At 39.4% G+C, this 13,306-nt stretch overlaps 2 protein-coding genes across 2 annotated transcripts in view; one reads left to right on the top strand and one right to left on the bottom strand.

Annotated features, from left to right (window-relative positions):
• Positions 1 to 13,306, bottom strand: part of LOC148981390 (uncharacterized) — a 208,363-nt gene that overhangs the window by 162,824 nt on the left and 32,233 nt on the right. The gene's annotated exons all lie outside the window — the stretch shown is intronic.
• On the top strand, positions 2,316 to 8,397 carry slc35d1b (solute carrier family 35 member D1b). Its single transcript, XM_039649526.2, has 13 exons — positions 2,316 to 2,630; positions 2,946 to 2,979; positions 4,002 to 4,088; positions 4,183 to 4,250; positions 4,384 to 4,455; positions 5,383 to 5,451; positions 5,651 to 5,753; positions 6,379 to 6,471; positions 6,627 to 6,694; positions 7,517 to 7,595; positions 7,688 to 7,770; positions 8,075 to 8,127; positions 8,258 to 8,397. Exons 1-13 carry the CDS (start codon positions 2,449 to 2,451, stop codon positions 8,266 to 8,268), a joined length of 1,002 nt encoding a protein of 333 aa, XP_039505460.2. The 5' UTR covers positions 2,316 to 2,448; the 3' UTR covers positions 8,269 to 8,397.

Genomic DNA, 13,306 nt, shown 5'->3' with positions numbered 1-13,306 from the left:
CATTCGGTGGCATCAAAATTCAAATGATCTTTAAGGTGCAGTGTACGCCAACAAAACCCTCCATGCAACCCTAATCACAAGTATCTCACACCCATCCCTCTATGACATGATCACACATCCCGACGAGTATGAGCTGTTGTAAGAGCAGTGATACTGAGGTGAAAATTGGGGTCTAAGGGCCACATTCACTCAAACAGGCAGCAGATTAAATCTGGGGTTTTGCCTCTTATCCTGCAGACAAATGGGGTACACCTGAAGTTTGAACAGATCTGCAGTTTCTAATCTTGTTTTCAGTTTAACACAATGACAAAACGACCTCAAGAGCACCAGGGGATAGTTCACGAAATTAATTTTTGATATGTTTTAGCTTACCTCAAGGGCATCCAAGATGTAGGTGTCTTTGTTTCCCCAATATTTTCAATTTTGACATTTTTCGGTCAAACCGTTGTTGTCAGTCATACAATGCAGGTTTAGGGGGTCGGGAAACCAGGAAATAGGAAAATCGCAATGGAAGACGATTTCGATATATCTAAATATGTTTAGTGAAGGTAAAACTTCCGAAATCTCAGTGTAAAGAATGTGTGACGTAGACGCGCGAAAGATCACTTCCGGTGTAACGTTGGACACGGTTCAGTTTGGTTCAGTTGGACATCTGATTCAGATCAGATCGACATGTTTGTTAACAAGAGGTAAAAACTATATAAATACTGTTCGTTTTCTCACACAAACCGCTCGTTTCGTGTCTTAGGCCATCAGTGTGTACTTACATTCACAAGTCCTTAAATCATGTTTAATTTGGACTTCTCTGTGCATGCTCTTTGAGGCGGACCCCCATACCTGCATATGACTGACAGACAACAACGGTTTGACCAAAAAATGTCAAAATTGAAAATACTGTGGAAAAAAAGACACCTACATCTTGGACAAGTAAGTAAGCCTTTATTGTTTAGCCTTGGCTGAAAATTGGTCTTTGGTCTCGCAATTACAATCACAGAAAACAATTAACAACACACAATACATATAATAAACATATATGCTTAAAATAATCACAATCACAATTTCTTCCTTTTATTTAAAAGACTTATTGCATTTGGTACGAAAGATTGTTTATATATTGCTTTAATAGCTTTTGGAGTTCTGTAACGACGACGTGATGGCAATAATTCAAATACATGATTCAAAGGGTGTGATGTATCTCTTGCTATAGTCAAAGCTTTCCTCTGAACAGCAATTTGATATAACTGTGCGACCGGTTTTTGTTTAGATCCTACAATTTTTCCAGCAACTCTTGTAATTCTGTCTAATGCCTGTAATTCTGTTGGATGCCCTTTAGGTAAGCTAAAACATATCAAAAATTCATTTCAAAGTGAACTATCCCTTTAAAATGACTGGCGACCAACACTTCTTTTTATAGGAAAAATACTATACAATTAGAAAATGTCAATTAGTAAAACATTGTAAATTTTAGGTTTTATATTTCTACATGTTTCTTTCAGACTCATTGTTAAAGATTTTGCTTAAAAGCCAACACATAGGCTGCTATATAAATGAACATTATCTTTTTGTATGCAAGACTTGAAGTTATGTCTTCAAAAAAAAAAAACTTATAATAATAAACCTACCCACAGAAATATTAGCGGAAGTGTAACAAACAGCTCAGCTTTTTCAAAAAAAAAAAACAAAACATGATCAATCAATATATGCACAAATATGTAGACCTAATCCTCACTTATAAGGTTTTTGTAAGTAAAATGTCGTTTACCACTCAACTACTGTGACCAGTACATATTTGAGGTGCTTTAACTCCACCTGCTGGCTACTGGTAATAATGTTTTGCAATAATGCAGTAACATATTATGTATAGAATATGGCCAATAATGCTGCCAGCAAATACAACAAGGTTGTACTTAGGATAAAAACACTGTAGAATGGACGTGAAAATACCCTAATACTGTTGCGTTTGTGCAGGGTCGTCATAGAGTGCTGGTCTAACCCAATGGCATTTCACAGACTGTGATGTTACGGTCAACATGTGAAAATATAAAATGTATGCACATTTATAATGCTATATTGTGTTTGTCAGTAAATGACAAAAAAAAAATGGATAAATAAAATTAAAAACTATTTGCTATTGAAGCATATGGAAATAAAACAAACCCTATGAAACATATTTGCAGTTGTTTGCTGCTCACTGCTACAGAAGTTTACCAAACAATGAAGAGACATATCCACTTCTGAGAAGAACCCCAGAAATGTGAAAGGGTCCATTAAAAGTTCCAGGGACCCGATACCCTAACGGCCCCGCTTCCGCGTTCCACACACGGAAATGTGAACATGGTCCGTAGAGCACTGTCCCTTTAAAACTGCAGTGAACGAGAGAAGGGAACGGTTATTGTGCAGAAAAGTAGTTGGACCTTTTCTCCGGATAATAAACAGCATTAGGTAGACATGGCGGACATACGAAAAGTTAACTCTGCGAGATTTACTCAGAATAACGCAAAAGATAATGTTTCGCTAGGAAAAAGCAGTGACAAAGCTGCGTTATTTCTGAAGTTATTTGCTGCATTTTGCTACGGGATCTCTTCTTTTGTCATAGTTGTCATTAACAAGAGTGTTCTTACTAATTACAGGTAATGAATCGCATTCATATTCATTCATATTTTCTTTCAGCACATTCATATGTGTTTTATTACCAGATGCGACCGAGAAAGTATGGATCTGATCGCTAAAACTCTATGTCGCAAGAGTTTTACTCACCTTTGCTATGATATGACATATTGCTTCGTCATAGCTGCTGTTTGCTCATATAAAACACGTAAAAAATAAAAAAAAACTGATTAAAAAATTGCATAGACAGTGTGGACATTTAGACATTTCGAGTGAATGAGCGCCTTTCATTAAAATGTTTAGTATTTTGTGCACTGTTATTCTGTTTTCCCTCTCAGATTTCCTTCCTCTTTAGCACTGGGAATTGGCCAGGTAAGAAAATGCTGTTACATTTATTCAGTGGGTGTTAATTGTGAATCTATTCAGTGGGTGTTAATTGTGAATCTCACGAAGCCTATATTGATTAGATCCAATGAGATTTTTGTGCGTTGACATTTTCATAAATGCATAACATTTTGATGAAATCATTTGATTATTGTACAAAGTCGTTTTTCATTATTTTTCTATTTATATTAATTGTATAAATTATATTTATATAAAATCATTTAAATATCTTTAAGCTTCTGCTAAGATAACTAGTCCATTGAAACAATAACGTTACAATATTAGATCATTCATCATGCATTATTCATCTGCAATCCAATCAATCCAATCAAGTAATGTGTAGAAAGTACCAAGCATAAGTTTCCTAAAGAACCAAGCCCACTTGTGTGTAAATTTAGCCTTTAAATTTAGATGTTTATCTTGGCATTAGTACTAAAGTCAAAGGCCACAGTCAGTAGCTGTTTCAAGACATAAAATGGTGCCAATTACCTCTTCTCATCCGTGTTTGAATATAGAGAGAGACTGCATATTGTTCATTGTACTCAAATATTTGACTGCTCAATCCTGTGATTGACCACAGGATGTTCCAGACAACTGTAATAAGACATTTTCTTGTCTGTTTTTTTGACATTAACCTCACTTTAGTTTAGTGAAAATGCCACTACATTGACTTGCTCAATATTCATCTTAATAGAACGATAGCTTTTAGAAAAAAGGTGGACTGTACATGTTCAGCTCTTAGCTTTCATAATCTGTTAGTTTCATTCACACATGTAGGCCTACTTGCAGTTTTTGGGGTTTTAATGACTGTGACACCCCCCAGACATCAACATAGTGTCTGTCGGCCCAGATCCGGTGCATCTGGTACACGTGGATTCCAGAAGGCCCAGATGTGGGCCGGATCTGGGCAGACACTATATTGCTATCTGGGATCAAGCATTTTGTTTACTAAACATATATCTTGCATTCATTTAGCAGTAGCTGATGAAGGTTCATTATGTTGTTTGCAGATGTTTGCAACTGTTTTTGTGCTGCAAGCAGCAAAATCATTACATCTGGTTGATTTCCCAGATTTTGATAGGCATGTACCTCATAAGGTAAGTCTGAACACTGAAGGCCAAACTATACTCAGTTATACTGTTATACAGTTATACCAAACTATATTCAGTTCTCACAATATTTACTGTGTAGGTATTTCCACTTCCCTTTCTGTACGTGGGGAATCAGTTAACAGGCCTGTTTGGAACAAAACAACTGAAGTAAGTGTGTGGTATTCTGAAGAAAAGAAAACAACGCTTCAAAACTTTTTTAAACTTTCATCCACAGCTGTTGTTGTTATTATTATATAATGAATGTACAATGATATAACATGCTGTATGATCTCTTTTGCAGTCTGCCAATGTTTACTGTGCTCAGGCGATTCTCCATTTTATTCACAATGCTGTTTGAGAGTTTCCTCCTGAAGTATGTCTCCACAGTATAATTTTGCTTTTCTATCAGTTTGCAGTTGACCCAGTTCAACAGTGGTGGAATGTAACGAAGTACAAATACTTTGTTACTTTACTTAAGTACATTTTTCACGTATCTTTACTTTACTTAAGTAGAATAAATAATGCATACTTTTTACTTTTACTTTGTTACATTTTGCAGCAATTATTATGCTTTCTACTCGACTACATTTCTACAACTTCTGTCTAAAATTTTCTGATCAGTTTTTCCCCTGCCAAAATATAATCTGACCGTCCGTCCGGTGCACGTTTGTCTCACCAGTGACGTTTGGTTGCCATAGATACATCAACCCGGTCACACTAAATGCGTCTCACATGCAGTGTGTTTATCGTGCAATTTATACGCGAAAATTAGTTTTTACGTCCATAGGAAACACACTGTGTGTAATATACGTTTGGTTAGGATTATGGCAAGCCAAGAGGTTCAGAATTACACCATATATTAATCGTGTTTACTGCCAAACATAGTTATTAACATACAGTAAGGATAAGCATGATGTGTATATTGCCTAATTGCAAGCTTGTTTCAGAAATGGTGACATTTTTTTCCATAATTATTGATCATCATTATAGGAGTATTAGGTTGAATGAGTTAGAATTGAATGTTTTATTAATAATTAGAAAATAGATATATTAAGAGAATAAAGTGTTATGCAAGTACTTTTACTTTTAATACTTAAAGTACATTTAAAATCAGGTACTTTTTACTTAAGTATGGTTATCATTGTGTTACTTCTACTTTTACTAAAGTAAATATTTATCTGGTTATTTGTACTTTTACTTAAGTACTGAGATTCAGTACTTCCTCCACCACTGCAGTTCAAGTTGTACGAGATGTGAGATTTACACTCACGTTTATTGTTTGTCGTTTTTCTATCTGTAGAAAGACGTATTCATGGTCCATAAAGGCAACTGTATTCACCATGATCCTGGGAGCTTTTATTGCTGCAAGGTAGCTTCAAATTCACACTCGATGAAAATATTGCATTTGAGATTTAATTCCTTGACCTCGCAGAAAGTTTCTTTTCACCTGTTTATGAATGTAATTGCACCTCTGCTGTGTTTTAAGAGTAGAGAACAGTGCCGGTTCTTTTGAAATCTGAGAAATGGCTTGTTGCGTCGATTAATTTGACTTTATTTGACTTTCACAGCACAGATTTAGCTTTTGACCTCCATGGATATGTGTTCATTACACTTAACAACATTCTGACTGCTGCAAATGGGGCTTATATGAAACAAAAACTGGACTCCAAGGTAATTTAACCCTTATATATATATACATGAAGAGTTCAGATGCAAAAGCCTCTAAATGCCATTTGAAATTTTCTTCTAAAATGACAATTTTTATCAAGCTTGTATATTTAAGTTCAGTAATTTCACTTAAATGACAATTAATAGGTAATCTTCGTTGCCATTTAAGTGAAATTACTGAACTTAAATATACAAGCTTGATAAAAATGATCATTTTAGAAGAAAATTTCAAATGGCATTTAGAGGCTTTTGCATCTGAACTCTTCATATATAAACTGTACATTTTGTCATCTTTATTTATTACTTAGTTTGTTAGGTTGAATTCAGGTAAATTGGGTTCCGCCATGGAGATGACTGGGGAAAAATGGCCCAATAATGCTGAATTAAACACTTGGTTGTGGTTTCATAGACTTTGATTAAGCCAGAATTAGTCCAGTTTAGTTTGGACATTTTGGTAGTTTTTATAAACATGCCTTAGAAAAAATTCTGGTTCCTGGTGAACCATTACTGGTGTGCATCTAGAGACAAAGCCATGATACTGACATATTTTAAGATTTGTCAGTGCTTGTTGCTTTCAGTTAATTTTTCTCTTATTTTATCAAATGATTTCCCCCTCCTTGCATTGCAGGAACTTGGAAAATATGGGCTGCTGTATTACAATGCTTTATTCATGATTATTCCCACTATGATTTTAGCATACCTAACTGGAGACATTAAGAAAGTAAGAATTTTAATAAATAAACATTTATTTATTACACCAAATGTTTTGATAAATGAAGGACAGTTGGAAAAAATAGATCTAAATTCTGCTTGACTATTTAAGAAAATGTACATAAAAACCAGTAAAAAGAATAAATATAATCTGTGAATTTTCAGACTTTGGAGTATGATGGTTGGACCGATGTTTTCTTTGTGATTCAGTTTGTGTTGTCTTGTGTCATGGGGTAAGTCTGATATCTTTTTCTTTACTTGCAAGTCTACATTGTTATACTACTCAACTGCTTACTCATGACAACATCGCAGCTAAAAGTATTCCAATATATTGGACCTTTTATTGAAAGTAGTCAATTTTTACCTGCTGAGACCAAGCTGCAACCTTCCGGTGAATCTCTCTTGAATCCAACACGGAAGTGACTTAAACTGCAGTTCATCGACTGGCCACTAGAGACAGGCTCCAAAAAAGAGTCAATCCCATGTTAAAATGCCCAACTTTACAGCAGAAAAAAATATGTTTACAGCCTGGTACAAAAAGTGGTTTTAGGCTAATTTTGTCCTTCATGACAACTGTGAATTTTTTTTGTATAACTCATCAGTTTAAATTACATTAAAGCTGCAGTCCATAGCTTTTTTGGGGTTAAAAATTATCCAAAATACATAACCAGCCAGCGCTTGATCCCATCACCTCTTTGCCCATTTTCGTTTATATGGGAGTCACACGCGCCCAGATGGCGACGGCCAGCTCTGCCCACTTTAAGCTTCAAAAAAGCTCTTCTTAACCTACGGGTGATGTCACGGACACTACGTCCATTTTTTTATCTATAGTTGAGAATGCCTTCACAAGCACCTGTAAGAGTTGTGTTTGTAGTGTTTGAGCTGGGGGAGGCGTGATGTGTGAAAGGGGGGTGTAATTCCACCACGTGTTGCAGAAACTACATACTTCACCTTTAAGTCAAGTCAAGTTTTTGATTTTGTAATTTTTTGAGATATTAAAATTGATATTCTTTTTTTCTTTTTTGTGATTTTAATATCATTGGTTGTTTTGGCAGGTTTATACTCATGTACTCAATTATGTTATGCACACATTATAACTCCGCTTTGACGACTACAATTGTTGGCTGTATCAAGGTTGGTAATTCACAGAATCTTGGCAATTGTGAAGTGTAATGTAAATGTTATCAGTTTAGAGTTAACTGTGTTTCCTTTAACCAACCCAACAGAATATCTTAGTGACATACATCGGGATGGTGTTTGGTGGAGATTACATCTTTACTTGGGTTAACTTTATCGGCCTAAACATCAGGTAAAAAGGCCCATTGTAAAATGATAGTGAAGAAACTTTACCAGAGAATGTAATCTCAGAATGAGGGTCACTCTCATGAAAAGACTGTAAAAGAAACTACAAAATGTGATGTAATTTTCCTTGAATGATCAAGGTGCGGCAACATTGCCAAATTCTTGATTTTCTCAAAAAACATGAATTTAGAAGAAATAATTAAGATATTAAAATGTGAATAAAAACAAAATTTAGGTAGAATTCTGTATAAAATCTGTGTAACCCATACATTTAAAAAAAAAACTATTTTCTTACCTTTTCCCCCCAATAGCATTGCTGGCAGTCTTGTGTACTCGCACATCACGTTCACTAAGGAACAAAAAAGTAAGTGCAGGAAAAAATGAGTATTTGTGTGATCTCATAATTTCCATGTCATGATTTAATTTTGTTTAATACTAGTGAATAAGGATAAGTGTATTTTAGATGACATGTACAATGTTGTGTCTTTTAATAGAAACAAGTTGATGGAACAATAGGAGAATGTTGATAATGCTCATGGGAGTCAAGAACCCAGTCCGTCTCAGTTCACACCGCCTTGAGCTGAACTGTGACCAGTAATCTTTTCAGCAACTTTGGTACTTTTCACTAACCAGTTTCTGTTGCCATGGTAACTGACTTACTGAACTTTTTTTTTTTTACATTTAATAATTTTTAAATAAAAACAAACAAACAAGAACACACAAGATGGATTGCTTGTATTATGTAAATCATGCACTGTATTTCCATCATTTTTTAAATAATGTTTTAATGGTTTAATGATATTTTATAGACGAATGTTATTGAAGAAAAATTATTGAAGTTTTTAGATGGATGACAAATTATTTTCTTTGCTATGATATGAGATCAACATTTCCTTTTTGTCTCTGTAAATTGTAAATGTCTCTATCTTGGTTCAAATTGAACTGATCAATTATAAACACTAAAAAATTTAAAACATTTCTGTATTGGATGAGTTTATTTGTTTTTCAACCAAGTGAGGTATCAAAACTACTTATCTGGGGTAAATTAACATTATGCCGCAAAAGCTGTCGATAGAGCTTATATTGAACCTGGATCGAAAAGTTATATAATTATACAAACACCAGAAACTTTGCCTACATGCAACAAAAACCTGAATTGATATGTATATCAAACATATAGAAAACAAATTGCCTTTTTCCACTTTTGTTGCCATTGGCTTTTGACTTGTTTTGTTGGGGACATTAACATTTAAATTTAAAATTAAAAACTAAAAGTTGTTTTTTAAAAACAAAAATGAAACATCACTGAACTTAAAGGAGTAGTTCAATTTTAAAGGTGCAATGTGTAAAAAAAGTTGAGTATCTATTAACAGAAATGCAATATGACATTCATAACTATGTTTTCAGTGGTGTATAAAGAACTTACTTAATTAACCGTAATGTTTTTATTACCTTAGAATGAGACATTTATAGCTCCATAACCGCGGGAATCCCCTTCTCTGAAGGTCGCCATGTTGTGACGTCATATTTCTACCGTAGCCGAAAGCGAACAAACAGCGCTACAGAACGCGTTTCATCACTACCTTGAAAGAGAAGTAGCGGAAAGCTGGAAGCTAGCCTTACACTTCGTGAGTAGTGACTTTTCCCTTGTGAGTGATGTAAAATATTAGTTGGGATTGTTTTATGTAACTTAGTTCTCCCTCGCTGTGTTATGGGTTTGTTATGTGGGGATAGATGTGCTGTAACGTTTGTGAGACAGCTGATGATTAGTACTCATGTCATTGACTGTAAAACAGTATGTTACAGGAATCACTAACCCATCGATAGAGACTTTTAGATCACTAAAGTCGATCGCGAAGAGTTTTCAAAATCAGAGAAAAAAGCCTAGTAGTAAATAGTATCTATGGGATGCGGAGATTACGGACGTGCGCGCGTCAAAAATGACATGATTGTAACAGCGCGCGCACCTCCGACCTTTGGACTCATGCGTACGCGTCCTAGCTCAGCCACAGTAACAGCTCATATTAGCCAGCTAAACTATATATAAAAAATATATAGCTGCTCCCTCGCTGTATTATGGGTTTGCTATGTGGGGAGAAATGTGCTGCTGGTTACGTTTGTGAGACAATCAGCTGATTACTATTATTATATTAAATTATATATTAAAACCCTTGATCCTCACCTGACTATGGCTTTGTAAACTTTATCCATGATGTGGTATAATGGACTGTGGTACAGAAAAAGTGACAATGTTACACACTCTTGGCTTACTCTGGCTATTCTCTGCTGTCTGAGCCGACGAGATGTTTGTCCCGTTTTAGCAGCCGTAGCTTCTTCGAAAGGGAGAGGTGAGCAGTGGGCTGAGCCCCTAGTGCAAACCTGGTGCAAACTCGCAACCGAACCGCTAGATGTCGCTAAAAATCCCACATTGCACCTTTAAAAAAAATCTTTTACTGATAATTTACACACCCCCATGTCATCCAAGATGTCCATGTCTTTCTTTCTTCAGTTGAAGAGAAATAAAGGTTTTTGATGAAAACATTCCAGGATTTTCTCCATATAATGGACTTCAATGGGAAGCAAACGGTTCAAGGTCCAAATGAGAGTTTCAGTGCAGCTTCAAAGGGCTTTAAATGACACCAGACGATGAATAAGGGTCTTATCTAGGACCCTTCGAGTCATGACTTGAAAAAAGATTTGTTTATTTTGATGAACGAGTTAGAACAGGAGTCACAAACGCTCATCACAGAACAGAGCAAGGTGAGCATTTGTGCTTATAAAACTTTTTTATTTATTTTTTAAATGATCGATCATTTCGCTAGATAAGACCCTTATTCATCGTCTGGTGTCGTTTAAAGCCCTTTGAAGCTACACTGAAACTCTCATTTGGACCTTGAGCCTTTTGGTTCCCATTGAAGTCCATTATATGGAGAAAATCCTGGCATGTGTTCATCAAAAACGTCTCGGTTACGGATGTAACCCTCGTTCCCTGAGTAGGGAACGGAGACGTTACGTCAGAAGTGACAGAGAATGGGGGTTTCGCATAGAAAGCCAATTCTCTTCGAGTATTTAAAAACGAGCCAATGGCATGAAAATGCCTTGGGGCTGCGGAATTTGCATAGCGTATCTCCGCCCCACGGAGTGGGTATAAAAGGTGGAAGTGAAGGCAACCGCAGTATGTCTTCGCTGAGGAGCCAAGGCTGAACTCCGGCGTCTACCCAGCGATACAGCAGAAGTGGCAGGGAGACGTAACGTCTCCGTTTCCTACTCAGGGAACGAGGGTTACATCCGTAACCGAGACGTTCCCTTTCGTAGTCACTTCGAGTTACGTCAGAAGTGACGGTGAATGGGGGTCAGTGCCATCACGCCATCTTCAAGCTGTCTTCCAGTGCCCTGCAAAAGTATGGACCCCTGAACCCTTTTCTTTTTTTACAGGGATCCCACTTTGACACAGGAATACCAAGGTACACTGGGAAACATATCCCGGGAGGGACATGCTACCAGATGCCTACCGAAGGAGGACTTACAAATACGCATATGGCCGCATAGGAACGCATATGGAGATACTGGAGCACCAACCGCAGGTGGCTACTAGAATTTAACTCCAGGGGTGGCAGATGGTTTGCCAAGGGAATACACATGCTCAGAGAGGCTTACAGTGGATAATACACATGAGACAGTTACCATAGGGAACCGTGCACATGGAGGCACCTAGCCAGCATCCAGAGCAACAGCAGTGGTGCCTGCATCGTCGGTGCTGGAGGACTCAAGGCTTCAACGGAAGACACTGAGGAAATATCGCACTTATCCAATCCGAGGAGTGGAATGGCGAGCAAGCGAAGACACCTAAGCGGGTCCAGTACTGGCGTAAGCGAGTACGTGAGAGGACACCGGCTCAATTCGCAGATTATAAATCTCGAGAAGGTGTTTGGTGTCGCCCAGCCTGCAGCTCTGCAATTGTCTGTTAGCGAGGCGCCGTGCACTAGAGCCCAAGAGGAGGCCACACCCGAGTGGAATGGGCCGTCACACCAAGGGGGCACGGACGGCCTTGCTGCTGGTAAGACAAAGCAATGGCGTCCACTAACCAGTGAGACAGCCGTTGCTTTGAGAGAGCCCTTCCCTTCTGGCTCCCCCCCATGACAGACAAGAGCTGGTCTGAGGTCCTGAACACCGCGTTCTGTCGACATAGGTGCGGAGTGCACGTACTGGACAGAGCAGTGCAAGGCTGAGACTGCCTCCTCCAGGGGCAACGCTTGCAGGTTCACCACCTGGTCCCGGAAGGGAGTGGTAGGAACCTTGGGCATATATCCAGGCCGGGGTCTCAAGAACACGTAAGAGTAAGCCGGCCCGAACTCCAGGCACGCTTCGTCAACGGAGAGTGCGTGCAGGTCCCTTACCCTCCTGATGGAGGCCAATGCAATCAGGAGTGCTGTCTACATAGGACAGGGCTAAAACTACCAACTGCAACGCCTCTGCAGAGCACTTAGATCTACTGAGAGGTCCCCAGAGGGCACGAGGGGTGGGAGGCGGTTTTAGCCTCCTCGCTCCCCTCAGGAACCTGATGACCAAGTCATGCTTCCCATAGACTTACCTTTCACTGCATCATGAGACGCGGCAATGGCCGCGACATGAACCCTAAGGGCGACAGCCTACGCTCCAACCCTTCTTGCAGGAAGGAAAGCACGACCCCGATCGAAACATCTCCGGGGGTCTTCTCCGTGAGAAGAGCACCAGTTGACAAAGAGATTCCACTTCAACGCGTACAGGTGTCTCGTGGACGACGCTCTAGCGGAAGTGATGGTTGCCGCCACCGCAGGTGGCAGCGAACTCAAATCTGCCCCGTCCCGTCCCGGAGCCACACGTGTAGCCTCCAAGATCGGGATGAGGGTGCCACAGAGTGCCCCGTCTCTGAGTGAATAGATCTAGTCTCAGAGGAATAGGCCAAGGAGGTGCTGTCGCGAGGAGCATGAGTTCGGAGAACCACGTCTTGGTGGGCCAATAGGGGGCTACCAGCAAGACCTGCTCCTCGTCCTCCTTGATCTTGCACAACACCCGTGCAAGAAGGCTCACTGGGGCGCAGTGGGATGAGTCCCGGGAGGCGAACAGAAGTATCTGTGCCTCCCCGAACTGGTCCCAAATCAGCTGGGCCAACTGGGGATGGAGTCGCCATTCGCCAGAGATAGGGCGGACCCGTGACCGCTCGTCGGCCGCCAGGTTCCGGTCTCCTGGAATGTACACTGCACGAGGGACCTCAGGTGCTTCTGACTCCATATCAGGAGGTGGCGGGCGAGCTGCGACAACCGGCGTGAGTGTAGACCACCCTGGTGGTTGATGTACGCTACTGCAGCGGTGTTGTCTGAACGGACAAGTACTTGTTGACCCTGAGCAGTGCTCGAAAGCGGTGCAGGGCCAGGCGTACTGCCAGCAGCTCGAGGCAATTGATGTGCATGAGGCGCTGGGGTCCTGTCCAGGAACCCGCGGCTGCATGCCCATTGCACATGGCACCCCAACCCGTGGTAGATGCATCCGTGGAGACAACGAGA

The sequence above is a fragment of the Pimephales promelas genome, chromosome 5, assembly GCF_988280905.1.
Source record: "Pimephales promelas chromosome 5, fPimPro1.hap1.1, whole genome shotgun sequence".
Classification (NCBI taxonomy): domain Eukaryota; kingdom Metazoa; phylum Chordata; class Actinopteri; order Cypriniformes; family Leuciscidae; genus Pimephales; species Pimephales promelas.
This window is presented reverse-complemented; position numbering and strand designations above follow the sequence as displayed.